Here is a 24,472-nt window from a genome sequence, read left to right on the forward strand (position 1 = left end):
ATGAAAGAAAAAAATCTCCAAACCAAAAAAAAACCCCCACAAAACCACAAACCAAAACAAAAACCCAAACCAAAACACAACCAAACAGTAACAAACCAAGGAACAGAATGCCTAGTCAGACTTCCCAGACGTGTCTTTTTTTTCTGCCCCTAATTGGACAAAAATGGCCATCTAATAAAAAAAAACAGTCTGAGTCTCAAAAATGAAGAAGTTTAGTGAAATTCTACAAAGACGAGTGAAGTGGGGTTTTTTGACTTTTTTTATTTCTTTTTTTCTGGTTTACTGTATGGCAATCAATCAGTAGTTAGACTGTGAAATAAATATTACAGCTTATTGCCACATGTGAATATCACTTTAAATATACATTTTATATTGCTTATGTGAATGTGAAAAAAAGGTACTTTCAAATTTTAAGTAAAAATTCAGCTACACATTGTATGTACTCCAAAATCAGAAACAACCTTTTAAGTGAAATCTCAATGGCTCCACTATGTAGCAGACCTAACAGGCAGAAACTGGAAATCTCAAGTATTTAAAAGTCAGTTACTACAGTTGGAATTAACAGATAAGATTTTACCAGTATTAAGAACTAATTTTCTCTATTAAGGTACCATTTACCTCAAATACAGCTGTTATATAATCATTTCAGCAATTACTTTCCACCCCCAGTCCCATAACTTCACTGGCTAACTCTTCCTTAAAATCTTGATGCTTCACCACTACAATCCTTACTTCCTCAGTTAAGTCACTGTTTATGTCATTATGAGCTAATATTCTGGGTAGAAAGCTTCAATGAATAGCCGTAGGCAGAAATTCATTTTAAAATCGGTCAGGCAGTCACAAATCAAACTTCCCCCATGAGCAATAGATCCATTTTTATCGACAGGTTGTCCCAGCTGTGCTGAATGACAAATCAGTTGTTAGTGTGCCTACATTGTGGAAGAGGACACAAAAAACCCTCAGCAAGGGAAAACAGAAGAAAATACTGCAGGTCTCCAGGCCTTAAAATGCACCCGCACAATCCATTACTGCTTGTGCTTAAAGGTGAAATAAGAAACTCCGATTTCAAATGCCATGATCTGCAGCCATCAACACACAGACACAAATACCTGATGGATTCAGTATCAATGTGCACAGGAGCAATCCTCTCAAGAAGAAACTTTATCATCTCCAGGAAAGGATTTGTTGGTTGCTTTGGGTTGCCCAACTTCTTTGTTATTTCCCTCTGCAATATAAGTTTCAATGAAATTTATAATCCGTTCAGTTCCCGAAACATTTGCATATCTTAGAAACAATTCTTACCACACATCCTTCAGCCTGTTTGCAAGAACATGTTGGGCTAACAAGCATTTCTAACTGACTTCTTATTTTTTCATCATCTTCTAGAACTTGTGTGAACTTTTTCATGAAATCTTGAGCTTTCCCTGGATCAGGAAGGTTTCCTTTAAATAAGCAAAATAAGTTACTATTTATCTTCCTAAGTGTCAGTATTATAAATTATGCAAGTTTGAAACATTAACCAAGAAGGGTGGGGAAAACAAACAAACAAACAAAACCACAAAGCACCTTAACATGTGCAGACATATCTATGAGGACACTGATTTCTAAGGATTTGTGTACCCACAGACCTCCCTGGTTATTTGCTTTTCTCACCCTTCATGCTTGTTTTTCAGCAAGTCTCCTTGTTCCTGTTAATATTAACAGCTGCAGTTGACCTCAGAATACAAAGCCTACACTCCACAAAAAATATACTCTGCATATAGATCACCTGATATCACAAGTAAACATCACAAGGGTATTTCTGCTAAATTACTCCTTCACTCAATGTAAACTTTACAACTGCTTGCAACATTTTAAAAAGGCTTTTAAAATGCATTTCTTAAACTACATATTATTTATTTACATTTTACATTATAGCAAGACAATTTATTGGCAAAGTATTAGTATACTACTTAAGATGCTCATGGTTTTGGTACAGGAGGTGTTAAGCAAAGTTGGCACAGAAAATGGTATAGGACTACAGGACAGTTAGGTCAACACAAGTTCTACTATTTGTTTTGCTATATTGATTTCTTTATTATTTTAAAAAGCAACCCAGAACTAAAACAATCAGAAAAATTACAAACTGATCAACTTTTATGTTATAAATAAAAGGAAAAAAGATTTGGAACATGGCAAACCAAGTAGCAAGATGCAGGTTTTCCTCCACATTTTTTCAAAAATGTACATATCCTGAACTAGTGTCTTTTTTCGCCAAAACAGTTGGCTTTTTTTAAAAAGAAGTTGACTTAAAGACAAAATTTCAGAATTGTAAAGTAAGATTACTGGTTTTAATGCTTCTTCATAATGGTTTTACTGCTATTGGCATGGTGGTGTCTGGGGGGGTACAAGAAGTGTTGCTCTGGGGTTGGCAGTTTTTTCGTTGCTGAGAGTTCAGGTTACATGGAAGTTCTTCAGTTTCCAAAGTGCCTTCCCTGCTACTGAAACCCAAACTCTTTTGCATTCTCCCAGCAGCACTTACAATACCAACACCTCAGAGACAGGTCAGTTAGTAGACAGTTTAGTGGGTTAGTTTACATCAGTTAACACACATTCTATAACAAATGGTAAAGCAGACACTAAAACCCTATCTAGATTTTGAGTTCGTCTGCAACAGATGCAGTCAAAATGTCATGTTATCAACTACACGACTGGAGACTTTTTACAGTAAGGAAGTAATCCTGCTTACAGTTGTCTTAATTCTTTAAAGCATATTGTTACATTATGTTTATCATTATTTGTTAAAAGCTTTATCTCTTATAAAGCTTTTTAAGTAAACTTACCTCAAATTATTTTTAAAGCAAGAAAGCAATTTATTTCAACTGTAATTTTTACACAGTGTAAATACTTCAATTGACTTACGTGTTATAACCATCACTTTTGAGAATATAGCTTTACTGCTGGCATCTGTCTGCAAGTCACAGAAGAAAAATGGATTAAGTAGAAATTTTACATGATACACATCTCCATTTTGAATAGTGAGTGAGCAAAATTCCATAATGCATTATCAACAAGTCAGCAGCCACCACTTCAATAACACAGTGTGTTAGAAATCAAACCCACCATGGCAAAGTTAATGCCAGACAGTTACAGGAAGCAAAAGGTAGATTGTGCCTGCAGTATCACTCGTTCTCACATATACTTATGTAAAACATTTTTATTACTTTTCAATCTACTGTATTACTTACGAACAGCACAAATGAGTTATTTCTTTAACTGTTTTCCATCTAAAACCTCTTTGTTTTTAAATATAAAATGAACAGCAAGTGTTAAATTCACTCTAGAATCAATGTCTGAACAAGATGCTAAGTAGTCTCAGCAGCAGTTCCACCTTATTGTAAAGAACAGAGCAAGTCAACAATAAGACAATTGCTGCCCCTGTTTAGCTGAACCAGGAAGGCAGATGACAGCAGTGTAATTGTGAAAGTAACAATCAGGGACAATGACAGTAAAATAAAAAAAAAAAAATAAAACCCTGACAGCATTTCAGGATATCTGTGAAGCTTGGATTTCAGAGAAACTTGCTGATATGAAGTCACTTGACAGCACCTTACAAGCAGTAAGTTACACAAAAGAGACTTTTAACCTCATTTATTTTCAGTTTGTCAGTATAGAATTTCAAATTCCACATGCTAAGCCCCCTTATGAACTAGTTCTGACACTGAATAAATGGAAGAGGAATAAAAAATACAACAAATGTCACAAGTAAAACTCCATAGCAATTACATTTTCTTTATGAGACCACATTTCTAACAATTACGTGATGTTTCTACAACATACTACCTCCTACTGAAGGCAGACAAACTAGTTCCCAAACCACTTTTTCCCCATTTTTAGTTGTAATCTACAGTATTCTACAGACTAGGAAGTTTTATAGAATTACACTGAAGTTAGAAATATTAAGGAATTATCAGTAAAAACGACAGAGAGAATCCTTAACTGTACGGTGAAGATACCACCCTAGTCACCTTCAGAGTAGTGTTATAAGGTGGGCAAAAGAATCTTAAACTTAGCATGAGATTAAGACAAGCAAGGTTTTTAGTGAACATTCTCTTTATCTTGTGACATGGACACTTGGCACATAATTCTAGCCATTAAGTGTTTCTGCAGAATTTTCTGTGACTTTTTAAGTGTCAGAAGAACACTGTGATCTTCAGGGGTCTTGTCACAGCTGAACCGGAATGCTCAAACAATGATAGAAAAAACACTAAATCAATTCTGTTTTACAGGATGCAAACAATGACGTCAACAGATACAGAATCTCCATATTTGCACCTCTTGCAACTCAGAAGAAAAACACTAAAATTGTACTGTGGACTTTCTTTGGTTCTGACTGGTCTGGTCTTCTAACAGTGGTTAAGTCTTCAAGTACTGGCTGAAGCTCTCATTAAAACTGACCTTAAATTGAGCAAACTACTACTAATTCATCCAAACATGAAATAACCCGAGTCAGAAATATTCTTTTTAACTTATAGTAGTATAGCTCCACAGAAAAATGACAGACTGAAGAAGATCAATAAACTTTTTTTTTTAAGAAGATCCACAGTGGCACTTCTATCAACACTATCTTGCATTCATTATACGGAAGCATCAGAACAGCTGCTTATGTGCACCAAATGACTCTTACGCTCTAATACAGACAAACCAGTGCTCACCCACTTTTCCACATGTGAACAGGCAAGTTGTGTATTTTATTTAACTGAATACAATTGCTATAGGAGAAAACAAGAGGACCTGTGATTTGTGCTTCTGCTCTTCAGAAAAGTAACTCATCTTAAAGGCAAATTTGATGTCTGTTCTGTCTCAGATTAAGATAAATTACGATCAAAAGAAATGGAAAGTTTCTTAACATATTTTCAGTTTCCTCAACAGTGCTTACACTGGGGAGAGCCTGAAGAGGAAAACGGGAGAAAGCCTGAACAGTTTCACTAAATGGCAAAAAGGTTTTCTAAGATGAGAAAAAGAGCAGACTGGCAAGTTCAGAGACTTATAGTATAATGTAGCAGGGATTTGGAGGATAGAAGAAGAAGACAGCCACAGGGTAACTTTAGATATCCACATGTACGTTAGGAACGTTATTTGTTTCTGCATGTTCCTATTAAGACACACTGGGTTTGCTTACAACCCATTTTTTTTGCCAGGAAACCCTGATGCTGCCATCACATGATCAACAAGTCGCTCACTAATTCAGCAGAAACCTGACACTCCAGTGTCTTTGGCTGTAGCCACTACACACAGAGCATTTGGGATCCTCTGGCATCTGACAGCTTTCCCCTCCTCCAAGACTGACATTAACCAAAAGCCTCCTATCCAAAACAAAAACGCTAGACAGAACACGACCTGCATTCCTCCTGTTTTGGGAAAATCTGGATTGGAAATCTGATTTCTCAACTACTATATGTTATTTCTTTTAAAAAAGCATCAGATTAAACTTTTGACATTAAAGTCAAGTTTTAATAAGATTTCAAATTATACCCAGAATTTCATCTTACGATTCTTTTTCCCCCAAATATGAGAAATATGAGTATGCACACACATTTAGCTAAAATCTAAATTTTACTTCATGAGACCATCCTAAATGATCAATAAATATTTATCTTTTCCTTCTGAGTGAATTTGTAAACAAAGAATTCAATTATAGTCTAATATCTCCAATATGACACCTAAGAAGTTTCCAAGAGGGAAGAGAAACAAGTAACCTGTTGGTATAAAAATACTCCAATGTCTTGAATGTTACTAATTATACATAAGATAAGAAGTTAGTGTGTAGAAGTACGTTTTCTTAATTACTCAATTTGGCAGTCAAAAACAATATACTGTTTTTTCCCTTCTTTCAAGAGCCATTAAAATCCTGGCAAGATGTAAATCAAACACTGGGAGTAAATATTTTAGCACCAAGAGACTGGCAAAATATCATAAAAATTTCTAACACAGGCCTACGTCTTCACTTTTACTGACAACATGTATACACATCTCCTACTGCAAGTGTAGTCTAATGGAATATCAGTTAATTTCACAGTATTTTCTGTCATTAAAAATAAGCTTGAGATAGTCAAACAAATGAAATTAAAAATAATTTATTCTTTGAAGTAAAACTGCATATTCACTGCAGGATAAAGATAAATGGAACTCACTTTAGGTTGTTTTATTAGGTCAACTAAATCCTTTACTTGATGTCGTAGGAGATTTTGACATTTCCACATTTCATTCAATGCTCTAAAAAAACAAACAAAAAAAAGTTGTCAGTGTCATCTAATCAATAAATAACACAGGTGTCCAATGAGAACCTTTAAATTCTTTTCAGCTTCAGACTCGGGAATGTGCTTATCACCTGAGATTTTACTGCAGCGTGAGCAAAGGCTAAATGGTTCCTCATGCCAGGACATGGAAAATTTAATTTGTCATATTAGACTTTGATTCAACATATTAGATTTTGAAACAAGTTTCATTTAAGATGCTTAACTGCGCCACTTTTAAAAGAAGTAGGAAGTAACTGATGTCTGGCCCATAAAGAACTCATTTGTACAAGCATGAAATCACTCTTCTAAAAACATTCCAAGAAACAGGCTAAAGCAGATGTTTAAGATTTTTATCATCAAAACAATGTTTTTCTTGCACACAGAAAGCAGCAAGTAGATGAGAAAATTGTGAAAAGTGGACATGATTAGACTTGTAAGAGATGCATTAGAGATTCGACAAAATTTAAATCGGCACACTTTCCAGGTAAAAAAGGCCATATAGGGGAAAAAAAAAAAAAAAGTCGAAGCTTAATTTAAAAAACTTCCAGAATCTGCAAGTAAAAAAGTCAGTTAGTTCTGCATAACTAACTGAAGATACCATGTCTTTAAAATGAGTACCGCTGCATATGAAAACTAGAATTCAGAAGTCACTAGTTCACTGAAGTAACAAGTACTTAAAATAAGCAATTCTACATTTTTGTTTAGCCTATACTTTTCGTAGAACATTAACTTTTTCTTTTTAATATTCTTAATTTTAGTTTGTTACAGTTGTAATGTCTTTAGGCAGGTAATGCAAGAAATCTAGGGGATTCAAAGATCAGTTTCTGTAGTATCTCAAGGCTTTGTTTTAAGCCATTGTTTTATATACAAAGCTTTTTCTAGTCTTCCACATGAGAAAAATCTATATTCAATTTTCCAGTGATTGAATGAAAAATGAAGTAAAGCTAACTAAATTCAGTCAAACTGAACATTATAGTAGCAAAACTGTTATTAGTCAAATTCATGCACATGTACCCATTTTAAGCTGGAGATGGCACATCACGTAACTGTAAGCAAAACACACTGAAGGACAAAAGACAAGTAATTCCTTCCCACTCTTACGTCATCCTGGCTGCTAAAACAAGGAGTATATGAATTGAGAAGTAGTCATATGAGATTTGAGGCTGGTGAACACGACCATCTATGCTATCTCTTTTCAGACATAGAAGGACTGACATGCACTCAAGCTTCTTGCGAGATGTTTGACTGTAGCTTTTCGGCTGCTTATGGTTAAGAGGTATGACACCTTGTCAGAAAACACCCCATTAGGTGGTTTGGGGTTTTTTGCTCTTTTGTTTTTGTTTGGTTGTTGTTTTGTTTTTCCAAAATCCCACTTGAAATATAGATACTATTGCTACATTCTATTTTCTGACAGTTCGTAAACTAATTTTGTCCACTGGCTTAGGCTATTCGTAACAATTTACAGTAATATTTGTATTAAAATAATTTTGCAAGAAATCAAAAATAACACATACTTCACAGCATTTGAATCCAGTGTTGCGTAAAGGTAATATAAACATTTCATTCGTTCGTTCGTTTCCAGGTTGTGAGGGACCATGTACTGAGCAAAGATGCGTTCAACAAGTAATCTGAAAGACAGGATTATGAAACTTTCAGTAAGAAACTTACTGCAAGAAAGTGGTGTTGAACTGCTGAAACATTCATTTGAAAATTCTCAGACCTATCAAGAAGTCTGTTGTTGCATACAAAGATGGGGTTTTTCAAAAACCTAAAGGTCAAGTTACTTAACTTCCAATATAACCCAGTGTAAACTAATCAAAAATATATCATTACGGAAGAGGTAATGGTCAAATTAGCAGTAGGACATCAAGAGGGGACATTATCAACATCAGATGTATTACTCTAAATAGGAACCAAAGGATTTTAGAGAAGAATGTCTCTTAATCATCAGCCCAAAGACATGGTATCAGTGAATTTCATTACAGGTCAGTATTGGGGTAAATTCATTAACTGTCATTCCCCACCCCCAAAGAAATACCATGTTGATTATATCACATACAATGATGAAGCCAGAAAAAGAATTCAGATACTAATCAGAAGGAGCTGACATCCCTCCACTCCTCCTCAGTCCCTTTCCCAAGGGTTGACTTTAACTCATTTCTTTTGCTTCTGCAATAATAATACAGCCGTATTCACACAGAAATTATTAAAAAGCTTCTGCCCTAACAAGGAAATTCCTTATATGGAAACAGAGGGAGACAAAGGTTAAAGGTTTGTGTCTGCCACTTATAGGAAAGACTGAAAAGAAAAAAAAAAAAACACGCACAAAAAAACCAAACCCTAAACCCATGTTGCAATCTTAAATACCAAGAGGCCCAAGACTTTTGCAAACTGAAGTCAACAATAACAAAACAGAGTAAATATGTGAGAAACAAACAGGTATGTTTAGGCTAGAACTGAGAAGAAAACCCTCACATGCAATTGGAGGGGGCGGTCAAAACTCAAATGCAGCTGGTTTAAGAAGATCCCAAAGTTTAAGAAAAATGTAAGTGCGTGATATTAGATCTGAAAATCCAGAAACCTCTGTCTGCCTCCATAGTAACATGAAATAATTGATTATTTTAGAGATGAATGAGGCTTGTATAGGTTTGCAATGCCATTTGTATCCCATATTGTGAAGGCCATTTCCAAAGCCATCAGGATGGCCTTTGTTAGTCAAGGTGGCCTAGTTCCCAACTAGTTCTCCCATGTGCTACCATTTATTTTTCAATACAAACAACCATATAAGAGGCTATAGTTGGTGTGTCAGAGGCATCGCTTTTACCACAAATACAAGACAAGGCTCTAAATCATGGCTATTATCATATAGAAAAAACAACCTTCTGCAGAGAGAGATGCCTTAACCATTGTCACTACATGTACTAGACTTAGCTTCAAAGAATACAGGAACAATGTGCAAATATAAAGGAACTATGTTAAAGCAATTTTACTTACTGAGTTCTAACATAAAAATCAGCAAGCTACTGAAATATAAGCAAAAAACTCCTTTACTGAAACAGTGGTGAAGTACAGCTAAAAATTTTGAAATATTCCAACCTACATCTCCCTTTAGAATAACTTTAGGTCTTAAAAGTAGGAAAAAAATCAACACAAGACAACATTTGGTTGCAACTGTATGAGATTATAGATTGGATCAAAACCTAAAGGATCAGCACTTAAGCACAAAGGAAAAAAAATCTGAGTAATAAGTTATCACACTTCTCCACCCAACTGCCTAGTTTTCTGACTGACTTACCGGTCATCAATACTGTTTTGATAATATATATGCAGAAGTTTATCTTTGATCCATGATATCTGTTTTGCAGCTTCTTTTCCTGCTTCTGATTGTAATGAATATTTCTTGTATATCTGTGCAAGTCCCATCATAGCTTCCTTCCTCACTCTCCACTTGAGAAAAAGAAATAGTACCCAGTTTAGCAGTTCAAAACTCAAAACTGAAAAGATTGAAGAATTACCTGGTAGGTATTTCCTTTTCTACACCAAAATAAATTAAATTGAATTCTAAGTGCAACACATTCTCATTACGACATATATTGCATCCTATGTATTATGCTAAACCTTTCAACATTAGCAACTACTATGCAAGTATGTCTTTTGAATTTAGAAGTGTTACAAATTTAAGCCAACACCCTTTCTCATAGATCTATACTGAACATTTACAATTGTATTATAGGTGCAACAGGGGAAAGCAGGTCGCCAAATGAAAAAAAATCAGGTGATAATGTTAATTTTCAAAGTTTGCCATCAACAGCCTTGTTTACCATGCTTTAACATAAGCAGCAAACCTCACAAATTTTACCAAAAATGAAACAAAGCTAAACTAAACTTCAGCCTGTTCAAATTTGAAAGCTACTACACTGATTTGCAGTCTTCCAATGATCTAATTAGAAGCAGGTAAACTAGCTACCTCTGATGGCAGAACATTTATCATCAGTAATCTACAATACATTCTGAAACCTGCTTGCGAATTATCTTACAAAAAAGGTTAGAATGTTTTACAAGGGTCTCATTTTACTTAAAAATTTTACTAAAACTAGACAACTAGAACTACATTGTTGCACTTCAGCCTATTTTTTTGTGTCTTTCTTTGTGTTTTGGTTTGGATTTTTGTTTGTTTGTTTGGGGTTTTTTTGCCTTTTTTTGTTGGTTTGTGTGTGTGTTTTTTGTCTTTTTTTGTTTTTAATCATGCTACCTTAAATAAAAATACAGCCCAATGAAAAATGTGCCATTCCAGTGAGGGGCCAAAGATGCCTCATTAAATAGAATGCCTCAAAATTTTCTGCATTATATTGGTTTTCATTAGTCATTTTAGGATTAGTTCAGCATTTTTTAGAAGTGTTGCTTTTTAAAAAGCTGAATTCCAGTCTTGAAATATAACACACAGACATTATTAGTACTCGTTATGCCTTACCCGCTTGTCCAGTGTTCGTTCTCTGACAAAATTAAGCAGATGGTCATTGACAAGCAAAAGATCTTTTTTAGCAGCAGTAACTATGGATACTATAACATCATGCCTTATAGCCTCTTCAGGGTCATGTGACCTTACTTTAAGATATTCTGGGGAAAAAAACAGAGTAAATAGTGCATTTTAAGTATACAACTTCAGCTACTTTTCTTTCTCTAGACAATACTCAACCGACAAAAGCCTAAAATACAACTTCATACTGTTTTGAAGACCAGCAGTAAGAAACCAATAGTTTTCTCTAACATTATCTGTAATGCAAGTAAAACTTTTTATTTGCTTAGAATTTTATATAAATATTTCAGGCATTATGGAAGCAAGAATTATGTGCTACAATTTTTATGACTTATTATAGTTAGGCTATGTCTACATTAGCAACTATTATAGCCCAACAGAACTGGATCTGCAGAGCAGATGAGAACTTCATATCCATACTGTACATGCGTTCAAGTATTACTTCAGGCTACAGACTACACTATTCCTGCAGACTCCATCCCTTTTGGTTGCTGAAGCACATTAGTTGCACTCCTGATCACAAATTCTATATGATCCACAAGGAGTCTAGTTCACACGCTACAGGAACTGCCCACAGCGCGAGCCATGTAACCACTGTAAGCAGCGACAAATCACGAGCCATACTTCAAAAGCATGCTCTTTGACCAAGCTATAAATGCTTATTTAGACACATCCTAGTTTACTCAACTTAAAACAATTTTTCTAGATTGTTTTGGCCCATTGCTGCTTATTTAAGAGCATCAATAATCTTATACTATCAACAAAGTTTTCTGCTTTTAAGTGTCAAAAATGTTAAATAGCTATTGTCATTTTAGCAGGCTGACAAAGAATAAACTGGCAAAGTTCATGTATCATTTTAGAACTCTGTATTTTAGATTCATTAGAAGCATAAACGGGTAGGAAAACGCACACTAAAGTGATTAAGATCACTGAACACAGCATATATCAGTGAAACACGGAGGAGATTAGAAAATATTTTAAATCCAAAGTTTACTCTGAATGAAATAACCAGAGGTTATTGTTCTCTTATTACTGTTCAACGAGCAGTGAAAATTTTCAATTCTCATCTGAAATATTGGCCATTAACATTCCTGGTTATCAGCACAAGTGTCAAAAGAGCACATCAAGAAATAAAGCTTTGCACTTATGGAGGTTATGAAATTTGAAATCCAAATGAGACTCTCAAAAACCAGTTTTGTTCCATAGGAAAACATAATAAACTAAAAGAAACTAAGAAGAACGCCATAGCACAAGACAACTCGGGTCTCAAACACCACTGAGTCAGAGAAATTTTTCAACAATTTGACTTCAATAAGCGCTGTGGGGAGAGAGAGGAGGGGCACGCAAAATTACATTTCCCAGAGGATACCATTAGAGGGGGCACAAAGTCCTTCTGCAATGGTAAAAAAAGAAAGAGACAGAGAGGGGAAAAAAAAAAAAAAAAAAAGAAGAAGAAAAATCCACACACCACACACACGTTGAAAATATGATTCTAATAATCAAAGAGGAAACAACTTTACCATCCCACTAAGGAAAGGTCCAGAAACATTTTTAATGTTTTTGTTTGGTTTCGTGTGTGATTTTTGTTTGGGACTTTTTTTTTTAAGCTGGTTTAACAATATGAATTACTAAGGGATGCCTCCAGCCTTCCTGTAGTCGTGTCTAACTTTACCAATGCTCAGCAAGCAGGAGGGAAACCCCATGCACTTAGCAGGCCTTTAAATTCCCTCCTTAAAGCAAATGGACAAGTAGTACCTCCAAAGAACTACAAGAAGTAGTTTATTAATCAGGGGGAGATACAATCTCCATATGCACATTTGGAAACAAACAAATAAATCAACCAAAACAAAGCCACCAACAAAAACATACAAACAATCCATTCTCTTTCACTATAGTTTTTTTCATTCAGACTTCAGGATCAACAAACACTAAACGCTTCCATCTATGCCAGTTGCCTTCTTCCTACAGCAGTATTGAACTACAGGCTGTATTTGATGAGGAGGAGCAGGAACCAACGGCTGGTCACAGCTACAAGGACTGTTTCCATGTTTTAGGCAGTGGCTGTGTACTACTTGCACAGTTCAGCTTTATGGTCCTGAAGCCATCGCTCTTTGCGCCCTAATTAATGAATACCACGATCGTTAGGTTAGCCAGGCTGTCTCTGCCTGATCCCGTGGTACTTAATTTCAATAGTAGTTGGGAATGCAGCTACTGTAAGAGAGGGAAAGGGATCTCTTTGGTTAAGGCGTTCCTTATGTGCAATCCCCTTGGAACTCAGGCCTCAGTGACACCCTCCACATCTGACAATGTTACTCAGGATTACAACTAAACTTCCTGATTTTCCCAGAAGACTTAAAATTGTATTCTCCTGTTACAAAAAATATGGTACCTGTTAAGTCTTTTGCTAGGTCGGGATGGTTCATAAGGCAGTGACTTGCAAATTTCACACATTCAAGACGAATAGGTACATGGATATCATTAAACCTGTTCAGAAACAAGACAATGCATTACAACAACAACAAAAATAACACTTCTATAAAACCAATTAATTTCTTTCTACACAATCTCAATTCCCTCTGAAAATAATTTTATGCTTTCCATGTACTTGCACACATAAAACATCTCTGATTTCCCAACATCAAGTAGACTGTCTTTAGCTTCAGAAAAAACATTCCTATACTCATGTTCTGAACATGAAGAGAAATATCTTCTGGTACACATGGAAAACTCCCTGGCAGACAACAACTATTTATTAGATAGATGTGTGACATATTATAACTATCTTTTCTGTAATACTCCACTTATTTAACCATGAACCACATATCAGCGACTACAAGTTCTATAAGATTGCGATATTCATCCCTTCTTTAAACTGTATGATCGACAGAAAACATGGGCACCTAGCCTAGGACAAATTCCTTCTGCAATGGATCACTTCAAGTTCTGTAAGATTTCTTTTCGAAAGACTGAATTAGGTTTGATGCTTCAAAAAAAGTATTTTCCTCATGCTTAATTTGATGTAAGTGATTTTGTAATAAAACTATTGATGTAAGGAGACTTACAAACAACTTTTGAAAAATTAAATGCATTTTCAAGCTATCCTCAAACTGTTAATTAAATAAAACTCCAAATTTAAGGATATTATTGTTACTGGAATACTTATTTATCAAATAAAGAGGTTTTAAGGAATAACTTTTTTGGTAAAAAGGAGGTATGTTTTCAAAAATCAAGAAAATTTAAGAATGGTTCCTTTAATTACACATCAGTTGTAAATTAGTTAAAATACTTGAAGAAAAGTAAATACGTGTATGGGATTCACAACTAGTTGAGAACAGTAACTGTGAACAACAGACTTCACATATTCACATTGCTTCAGACTATAACTTAATGAAGCATTTTCCTTTGGGCTCAATTAGACCTGGATTTTTTTATGAGATACAATGTTTTAAGCAGTTACGTATTTTCAAGTACAAAGCCTTTCCTCAAGTGAGTTTCCCGCATTTTTAAAAGTAGTAATTTTTTGACAACTCTAGAATTTAGCGTTCAATTGTATCAAAACCAAACTATCACATATGTGACAACTGATAAAATTTATCCTCATTTACTCAAAACCATTTTCATCATGGTATCCGTACTCAAGTTTCTCCTGACTACAAGCTCCAGCTACATTTTCTAGCTCAAACTGGCAGAATATTTCAAAAACAAAAGACTAAGAGTTTTGGAGCATTGTAAATAATCCAAACCTCTTTTAAGGCACTCCTACCATCAAAAAAATTGAAATCAGTATACAAACACTGTACACAAAAGCCTCAAAGCCAGTTCTAATATCTGCTCGTACTGCAAATGTCATTTGATGCTGTTTTAGAACGAACCCATCACTTAATAGTTTCACTTGTGAAGAAGTTAAAATAAACTATTCCTTTTTCTTGACAATGCCATAAAGATATTTGGGAAAAAAACAAAGAAGAGATGATTTGTGCTTGTTCACTCTGCAGAATCAAAGGTACAGAAGACATGTATAAAATAATGTCCTTAGCATTATCTGTCGGATTTCAGATAAAGCAGCAGAAGGAAACTCATACTTAGCTGTGTCACTTAAAAAAAAAAAAGTTGAATTATACGTCACTAAATGTTTTTCCCGTCTTAGGATGGGAACTAAACCAGCATATACCTCCCCAGGTAGCATTGCCAAAGTGGTTTGTTTTGAGACGCCAACTCCGAATCCTTCGCCCCAAACATTTTTGCTAGAAGTTTTACAACCTGTAGGCGTTCTTCATTGTCATTGCTCTGGAAAATGAACACATTTAAAAAAAAATAAAATAAAATAAATAAATGAAATTAATTTAAAAGCCCAACAAACTCACACACAAACCAGAGTTCTGTCTTGTACAGCTTTTGCACCAATACAGTTCCACACCTCTAGAAACATCGTAATACAGATTAATAGACTTTTCTTGTATATGAATGTATATCTCAGCACAAAAAAACCTTAACTACTATTGGGAGAAGACAAAATAATAAGGCAGTGAAAACACAAAACAATGCAGAGACAAAAAAACAAAAAAGCCTTATGAAAAATACAGAGATACATAAATCTTTTTAACCCTCATGTACAGGTTATTGATCCTATTAGGAAATCTGATATGTTGCTGTACAAGCTTACACAAACTTAAGCACAACACAAAACCCACAAAACTAATTCCACCTTCATCTGCACGTTTACAGTTCTCTCAAATAGCCCAATAGTGTTTAGAAACATTTAGTTACCCAAAAAAAAAAGAAAAAAAAAGTTTTCAGAAAACAAGTTTTGATAGAAGATCAGTTGAAGTACCCAAGGTCTGAGATACACAGGATCTGGTCCTGTATTCAAAGCCTATGCTTTAAAAAGCTGAGTTACAACAAAGTTATCTATCTTATTTAAAACTAGCACTAACACAAATAAAATAAAGCCTTCTCTAGTATATTTTTATTATCACTAGTTTGCATTACACTTGCTTAATACAACACAGAGCATTTGAAGTTTAATATATACTTTGGAAATGTGTGCTACCATTTGTGCAATTAGCATGGATTTACTGTTCACAGATGTTTTCTTTAGCTTATTAAAGAAAATTTAAAAAATAAAGTAGCAACTGGCTACAACATTTCTTTGAGAAGGGAGTAGCTAAAATTAGTTGATATCAACTAAATGTTATTCAACCCTTATTATTTCAATCTTCTTTCTGGTAATAAAGACACTTTAAAATACCAATCTTTTCTACCATCTTTGACATTCTTATCAGTTCAACATCATCTTTAAATGCAAACAAGAAATAAGAGCACAATGTCACTGTCGAGTTCTCTAACACCACAGTCTTAAGACCAACTATTTCTCCCATCTGACTCAATACCATAACCAGGATGAAAAGTTTGCCACCATGTCCTTTTTAATTCAGCTCCTTCAGAACAGTAAAAGCATTTGTAAAATCTTTAAAGTAACAGCACAAGAAAAGTGGAAGATTAAGAAATCTCTAACATATTACTACACAAAAGACCATAATTCTTCTGAAAATACTACAATATTAACTATTAGCAACATTCATAGTAAATCAATTAACATGATTGTCTGCATTTGACTAATTTTTTCCAATTAAAATTCAGATTGACATTACTGAAAGCCATCTACAATCTCCTCCTCTTAATCTGCAATAAATGACATCTCTTTTTCTTGATGAGTTTCAGCTTGTAAGTGTCAATTACGATACAAATTCTTAAATCTGTTCCATCATAGTTAAGAATTTTAATTTTTGTTGTAGCCCACATTAGTCCAAGCTCCATTATTCACATCCCATCTACTCTTGCTTAAACCAACAAAATATTAAAAATATCAAGCACCTCTGAATTTCTCTAGGTAACCAACACAGATCCAGAGCAAGAAATCCCAGAGGATGTGGAGGGAGGGGGAGTGGAAGGGTGGAGAGAACACTACACATTAAACTGTGTAATAGCACAGACAGAAATAAGAAGGGGGGGAAGAAACATTTAAAAAAACCCAAACAAAACAAACAAAAAATCCAACCCAAGATACCCTTAATGAATTAGCCGCACAAGAAACTTTCACTGTATTAGCCACTAATCCAATTATAAGACAACCCACTCATGTTACCAGTCCTGTTTGAAGAAACAATAAGTCTTTGTGATTATGGACCAAGAGTAGTCGGTACTTTCTAAAATTTGTGCCCGGATGTTGGTCTCCTTGAAATATTCTTAGTAAGCTCCTAAAAGTAATAAAAATAAATCTGTACTTCTTGTTAAATGAATGCATCACTGCATCCTTCTCCTTTATTCTACTTTAATCTCTACCTCTTTCTCTGAGGGAAAAAGATGAGTATCATAAATTCTGAAAAAAGTCTTATCCTTTTCTATTCTATGAGACATTGTGTACTTGAAGAGTCACATCCTTCACCTCTTTTCTTAGATATGATCCAGCACTCTTTATGCTTACTAGTTTTCCATAATGATTTGTCAATAAAAATTGACATTGAACACTGATATTATCAATTACCCACCCATGCTCCCAACACACAAGCAGCTGGGCTTCTCCCTAGATGTCACTAACAACAGCTGAAGTTGGTCAGATTTTTATCACTACCAAGCCCAAAAGAATAAGTAGTACTGAGGATCTGGGGGAATTTGAGAATAGAAGTAGACACATGACCAGAAGCTCGCACAAAATTTTAAATACCATAACCAAAAAAGAAAAGCAGCTCTACAGCAGTAAAAGTCAAGATTTTATTGATTTTATTCATTATATCATATTGGTTTAGTAGGATGATAAAGACCTAAAACTGGTTATGATTATTTACTCTATTCATGAGCTTTTCATTCTCCTGAACGTCACAACGGTAGTCACTTTCAGCAATACAAATTTCTAAAGTTCAAATATCAAATTCAAACAAAGGAATATCAGTTTCCTTTACAAGTTGACCTAAACAATAATACATTCCTATCTCTGTCCTCTCCTGCACCAATAATGCTTTTGCATCAATGCTAGATCTCTAAACACACCACCTTGTAATGCCAACATCAGGCACAAATGACTGACCCTTAGAGAAGAGGTTAAGTTAAATGAATTTCAATGCACGCTCTCCTGCTAAGCCCCCAGGCTCTCCTCCTGAATTAGGTAAAAGAAATAAGTATCAGAAAGAAGCAACCATAATTTGATACAGCTTTCACAGAGTCTTAGAGTTGATCAATACTCCTTTTCTGCCACATGAGAGCATTGGAGCTTTTTCTTTACAAAATCGGTAACAGTGTGGTGGGTTGACCCTGGCCAAAAACCAAACCCTCACCCAGTCTCTCACTCTCCTGTACAAAGACGGGAAGCAGAGAAAACAGAAGGAAGGTAAAAAGACTCATGGGTCAAGATAATGACAGTTTAAAAGCTTAAGAAAAAGCTGCGTGCATAAGTAAAGTAAAAAGAGGAATTCATTCACTGTGTCCCACCGGCAGGCATGTGTCCCACCAGTTCCCAGAAAGCAGAGTCTCAGCACGCATAGTGCTTGCTTGAGCACCGGCATCCCCTCATCCCTCCCCCTGAGCTTTTATTGCTGAGCACATGTCGCCCCCCAGCCTCATGCCCTGCCTCAGCCTACTTGGAGCAGGGGAAGCCTCTACCTGTGTGCAGGCAATAGCCAAAACATTGCTGTGACGCCAGCACTGCTTTAGCCACAAATATACAGTACCGTACCATACAGGCTGCTAAAAATAAAATTAAGTCCATTCCACCCAGACACAAAAGGGTAACTAGCTTGTCTGCTTCTGTTTGGTACGTGACATGGTACAGCACACCCGACTGCATTTCAGTTCTCTCTGAATATACTCTAAGAGATTCTTGGGACGGACAGGGCAGAAAAAGCAACTGAGGGAATAAAGCGGACAAAAAGCTGGACATTACATAGTATATCAGTTATTGCCAGCAACCTTTCATATTCTTCATCCAAGTCAACATGTATAATTCTCACAGTAGTTAAAATTACCTGGCATCTTGACCAATTTGTATGGTCACGCATTGTACCAAAATGGCAAGGTGGTTGAACACTAGGTGGCCACATTGTTTAGGTCCAAAATAGTAAATATGCACTATAGTATTACTAAGCTCTTCCACAAGTTCCATACTAACAGTTCCATAACCCCTCCATACATGGATAAAAATTTGTTCAGTCACTGACAGGAAAGCCTTAGGATTTCTCCCACACTCAAAGAGACAGTCTAGAACTTCCATAAGACCCTGATCCCATGAAGACAAATCAACAGGCTTCCTGTCACAAAGAGCACAAATGAAGTTCAGGGCGATGGAAAGCAAGCGATTTGGATCCTGTCAGGTAATAAGTCACAGACACACAGACATTTATTCACATCCTCAAACTTCTATCAGCCACAGAAGTTGAGAACAACGTAGCCCAATTAATTGGAAAGCAGTGGAGATTGCTCAGTGAAGCTCATCTGGTTGTGAGAAAACCACTACCACTCCATTGCCAAAACATACCGCAAAATATGTAGAAGCAAAGAAATAAGATAGTACATGGAAATTCTGGTTCATATACAGAATATACAACTGGTGGAAAAGTTGCTGATACCAGGAAGAATCAGTTTAGAGGAACAGGATCACTATCAGAGAAATGCCCAGCATCCATACTGCAAGACTGAGTACCCTAAGGTCAGGATGAAACACATGACCAATCTCTGCAAGTACAAGTCCAGAATACCAAGAGCTTTTAGCATCCTCCAAGAACAGGAGAAGGTCTTCAAAACTGGAACAATCAAGATCAAGAGCACCGCCCCTGGCCCCTTCATTTTAACTAGAATTTATGGAAGGGAGCACGGCAGCCCTTGCAATCGTGCAACAGGAGGACATCCAACAGACTTCACAGACTTCAGTTAGACAGAACTCAGTAGTTCTCGTAAGCCCAGGAGAATACAGATTGACCATAAGCCAAGCACACTCATGGGAGAAGCCTGGACATGATCTCCCACTAAGCAAAGTTACAGCTCTTTGTAGATGATCAGCTGGAATGGTCAGTAGTTGGAGATGTTGGTCATATGAACTACCCACAATGGGATACTGTTGTAACTTCAATGGCTTCCACCAAAGCAGGACTTTCTTAAATACTGTGTGAATTTTAAATGATTGTTGAGTTGTTCATCACCACAGCCACACAATCCTCCAAAAAGACAGCCAAGAGCCCTTCTTAAGCAAGAAGGGCTATGTCCACCAGCATTACGGAATCATATATTCTAAGACAGAATTATAGTTTTTCCAGTATGGCCACTATAACACTGTGCACTTTATTCTGTCTATGAATCTGCATTAGAAACAATTTATTCAGCAACTTAGCCCAATGAATCACCAGACCTTGTTTTCCAAGTACTAAGTGGAACCAAAATGTGCCATTTACTCCATACCAGAGACATAATTTAAACCTCTCTCTTTTGCAGAAATAATCGAGAGGAGAGCACCAAAATGTCATATGGATAATCTCCACTAGCACCTGGTAATAGTGGTTATGTCTCTGTCTCACAAGACAACCAAAGACCATCAACTTAGATGAGCCGGACTCAAGAGAGAGTCCAGAAGGCTTGGTAGCAACAGCATGTCCACAAACAGCACCACACTTGTACATTCTCCCAGAGAAATGTGCAACAGTTCTGCAGCATGACCTTAAAATTCCTGAAAAGCCATCTATATGTCTAGACAATTTGGCCCACTTATCTCTCTCGTTCAAAAGACAACAGGTTATCTAAAGGTGTCACCAGAAGACTTGCAGAACAACTCTATCCACTACATCCAAACATGTTACTGGCTTATAATGCTTTGTGGTGGTAGCATCAGCCCACTAAGCTCCAGAAACGAATGACATTAAGATAAGAGCAAGGTGGCTGGTGTGACACTTAAGCTTCTGGCACCTACTGTCCTTGTGGTATAGTGAAAAAACTCCCAGCAGTGCCAAACACAAGAACATGGAGCAATCATAGGACAAATGTGCGCACAGATCCAAAGAGGCAGGCAGCACAAAAATATTTTCCCATGCACATAAATATCTTTTTATATTCAGCTCAGTATTTCAAGTTGTTCCAGAGGACATCATGGTAGCAGTGTACATCTCGGTCTCAGCAATGTTATTACAAATTGATGGATGTGAATGACCATTTTGGTTTGAGTGGAAGAAGCATAGCTGGAAAGGCTCCCCTCAGTGTAAATGGATCCATTCCATTCACCAAACAAGATCCATCAGTAATCACACAGCTCCAGGACCAGAACATCTGTCTTCTTGATGCATCTCAATTAAAAAGGAAGGAAGGATGAACAAATTAAACTAAAATTCTCTTCAAGCACACAGTAACAGGAAGCAAAATAAATATACCATGAGAACATACAGTTGAAATTTCTCAAGGACTATCCCTCAAAGTCTTTGATCATATTATCATTCTTCCAGGAATTCATGCCTTCTCTTGTGTGGCTAATAATTTCCCACTTTGTTGCCAAATGACACCCCAAAAAAGTGAAGAATTTTTTTTCAGGTTGTCAGTATTCAAGTGCTATAATATTTGCCTTTGGAAATCCCATGTCACATCATTCTTTTCTTATATGGGAGGCCTAATTGCTGTTTCCCAATTTATTTTAAATTCCTGTGCTGTACTGAGCTAACCTTCATTGTTCTTCAGGCTTTAAATGATAGGGCCAGTTAAAAAAAACCAAAAAGTTAACATTCATGATTCTCTCCTCACAAAAACACTTTTTAGACAATGTAAATAGAATTTAAGAACGCAGATAAAAATTACTCAACTACAGGAAAACATAACAAACTGCTTTAAAAAATGGATCTCTTAAGATACATTTCACTGAAATGATAAAAAATACTGTGTTTTATTCAAATTCATGCAGAACTTGCCAACTTCGCACCTGAAAATATTTTTTCAAGACATCAGCTTTGAAGTGAGCCAGAACACTTGGTGTCTTGCTCGGAGGAAGTCTACCACCAGCCTACTCCATCTGGCCATGTATTATTTTTTTTACTCATGCACACTTTCAAAAACACAGAGAGCAATTACCCACTTTATCTTTGAACAGCACAGATCATATGTCCACTTCCATGTGTTCAACGCCTGCAAGATGAGATCATTCTGACACATCTTCACTCCTCAAAATTGACAACTCGACAGCTGAGACAGCCGGAGCTTTGCTTCAACATCATCTGCCTCAGGAGTAACACAAATCTCTTCAGCAGCGAAGCGGCTATACGAGATCTTGGAACACAGTAAATGTCCCACTATCCCATAAGCATTATTTGAGTATTTGCTCCTAGTACGTGACTTCTATTATCACGCCTGTATATTCAAGAGCCATATCAGACAATCTCATAGAAGAGAAATTGGACATCCCTGAGAAAGTATGCATTTGACCTAGACTTAACACAAACTGCAAAACTATGTACCAAATCCAGAAAAGCCAGAGCCACCTAGTCAAGCTCTGAATGATTTACAGAGCTCACCGAATTCTGTGGTTATTGTATCATTAATTGACTTTTATTCAAAACGTCATCTCCCCTAGCCTATATTTCAATATGGACTGCCAAGCATATTTTTGTCCTTTACCATGCACCTGATCCAAGGCTCCATCAAGCTAACAGGGATACTGCTGTTCAGCTGCTTTTCACTCAAAGCAGCAAAACATCAGCTGCCTTCTACCATAGCATTCTGGATTTCACTGAAGTCACACTTTCTTCTCAACATACTAACATGCTCTTTACCTGTTCCTGAATTAAAAGTGCTTGACACTGGCTGCTGCTGTTTAGATTAAAGCCACAGCTATTGCTGGAGAGGAAAGTATTTAATCATCACTGGTAGGTCTGCATGGAGAACAAACTTGTGCTTATCTCAGAAAAACCATAGGCTGACTACATTTCATTAATATTTTAGAACATTCATTTTCAAAATACCCTTTTAACCACAGAAAGATCTCACAGACCTTTCAACTCATTTAGAACCATAGAACGGTTTGGGTTGGAAGGGACTTTTGAAAATCTTCTAGTTCAACTCCCTTGCCATCAGTAGGGACATCTTTCACTAGATCTAGCTGCTCAAAGCCCCAGCCAGCCTGACCAATGATGAGGCATCCACAACTTCCCTGGGCAACCTGCTCCAGTGTCTCAGGATTTAAACCAGGACTATCCTATTCCAAATAGAGGTGTTTTTTTCTGTAAAAGGTGGGTCAAACTCCGTTTGACAGCCAATATGACAAAATAGGCATACATTAGTCTTCCTTATACCTCAAGGTATCAAAAGCACACACCTGAAGCAACAAGATGACTAAAGCTGCACCATGCCCTCGGAATAGCTACAAACTGTACTGAGTTCAATAAAACATCAAGGAAAACGAGCAGTAATAATGTAACCATTGAAATACACAAGTCCATTGGAAACACTGTTCAACTGGATCTTACAAACCTCAAAAGGTGAACCCCCTTATCCCTCAAGTGTTCAGACTGCAAGGAGAAAACTACACTACAGATCAAGGAGATGAAAAGTAACAAAATACACGTTGATCATCTAAAAAGAGCCTACTAAACAAAGAACAGAAATGCAAACATTAAAAAAAAAGTTTTGTAAATGAAGAGGTACAAATAAAATATGGAAGTGCTTAGGTCTGAAATCACCCAGTTGAAGGAAGAGACCAGAAGTCCTTTTTTTATTGTTGTTGGGGGAGGGAAGTGGGCAGAGGACAAAGAGAAAAACAAGATTTTACAGCATTAGGCTGCTAAACTTTCTGATTCCAATGGTAAAATAGGACAGAAAAAAGGAGTTTGTATTGAAATAGTGGAATGTGAGAGTCAATGAAGGAACAGGAAGGCAATTCAAGAACCTGCAGTTCTAAATGGATCTAAAGATGGAAAGGTTACTGCAATTATGGCTATGAAAAAAAAACGATGTGGTGGCAGTTAAGATTAAATATCTTGAATAACAGCTTCAGCTGCAGCAGTACGGTTTTTATTGGAGTGAGAATGATAATTGTTCACCATCTGTAAGAACAGGAATTAAAGGCTGGAAAAGGTATACGGTAAGACATAGACAGCAAGCAGTAAATGGAACCCTACTTCTTTTGGAAATGTGAATGGAAAGACATAACCATTAAAAACAGTTCATCCAACAAATGTACTGTGCCTACCTAGTGATATTAGTGAAAAAACAATAGGCATGAACAACCCACTATGATCATAAATATTGCAAGTGCGGGTAAAAGGTTCTACAAAGCTAAAATCTATCCTCAATAACAAAAATATACACAAATTTAGAAGTTGCCCACTGTACATTAGCCCTCAAGATTAGTAACAAATCAAACTTAGTCATACAAAACTAATCAAATTCCCCACTTCCACAGAAACCATGTGGAATGAAAAACAGAATAAAAGTAGTGCAGAATCAAGCTGAGAATTTCTCCAAGTGATGGACACACTCTGAAATGGTAGAAAATCAAAAAGAAAAATACCTATTAAAATAGATAGCTAGCATCAGCTATCCTTGAGACATAAGAAATAAGTCTGAAAAAACATAAACATAATTGTAGCAAAGACTACAAGACATATTTATAGAGTCCAGCATTGTTTCCACCTGTCACGGA

The 24,472-nt window shown here is 36.1% G+C and overlaps 1 protein-coding gene across 2 annotated transcripts in view; it reads right to left on the bottom strand.

The window, feature by feature from the left end:
• The window catches only part of PDS5B (PDS5 cohesin associated factor B), a gene marked incomplete at its 5' end in the record, with an annotated part of 81,494 nt that overhangs the window by 37,988 nt on the left and 19,034 nt on the right, over positions 1-24,472 (bottom strand). For both annotated transcript variants that reach the window (XM_080354009.1, XM_080354010.1), the window contains 9 exons: positions 1,110-1,225; positions 1,303-1,442; positions 2,902-2,950; positions 6,174-6,255; positions 7,793-7,906; positions 9,574-9,725; positions 10,750-10,895; positions 13,205-13,299; positions 14,987-15,102. In XM_080354009.1, coding sequence (XP_080210135.1) covers positions 1,110-1,225; positions 1,303-1,442; positions 2,902-2,950; positions 6,174-6,255; positions 7,793-7,906; positions 9,574-9,725; positions 10,750-10,895; positions 13,205-13,299; positions 14,987-15,102 — 1,010 coding nt within the window. The remainder of the gene's footprint in view (positions 1-1,109; positions 1,226-1,302; positions 1,443-2,901; positions 2,951-6,173; positions 6,256-7,792; positions 7,907-9,573; positions 9,726-10,749; positions 10,896-13,204; positions 13,300-14,986; positions 15,103-24,472) is intronic.

This window comes from Nesoenas mayeri (genome assembly GCF_963082525.1).
Source record: "Nesoenas mayeri genome assembly, chromosome: 1".
NCBI lineage: Eukaryota > Metazoa > Chordata > Aves > Columbiformes > Columbidae > Nesoenas > Nesoenas mayeri.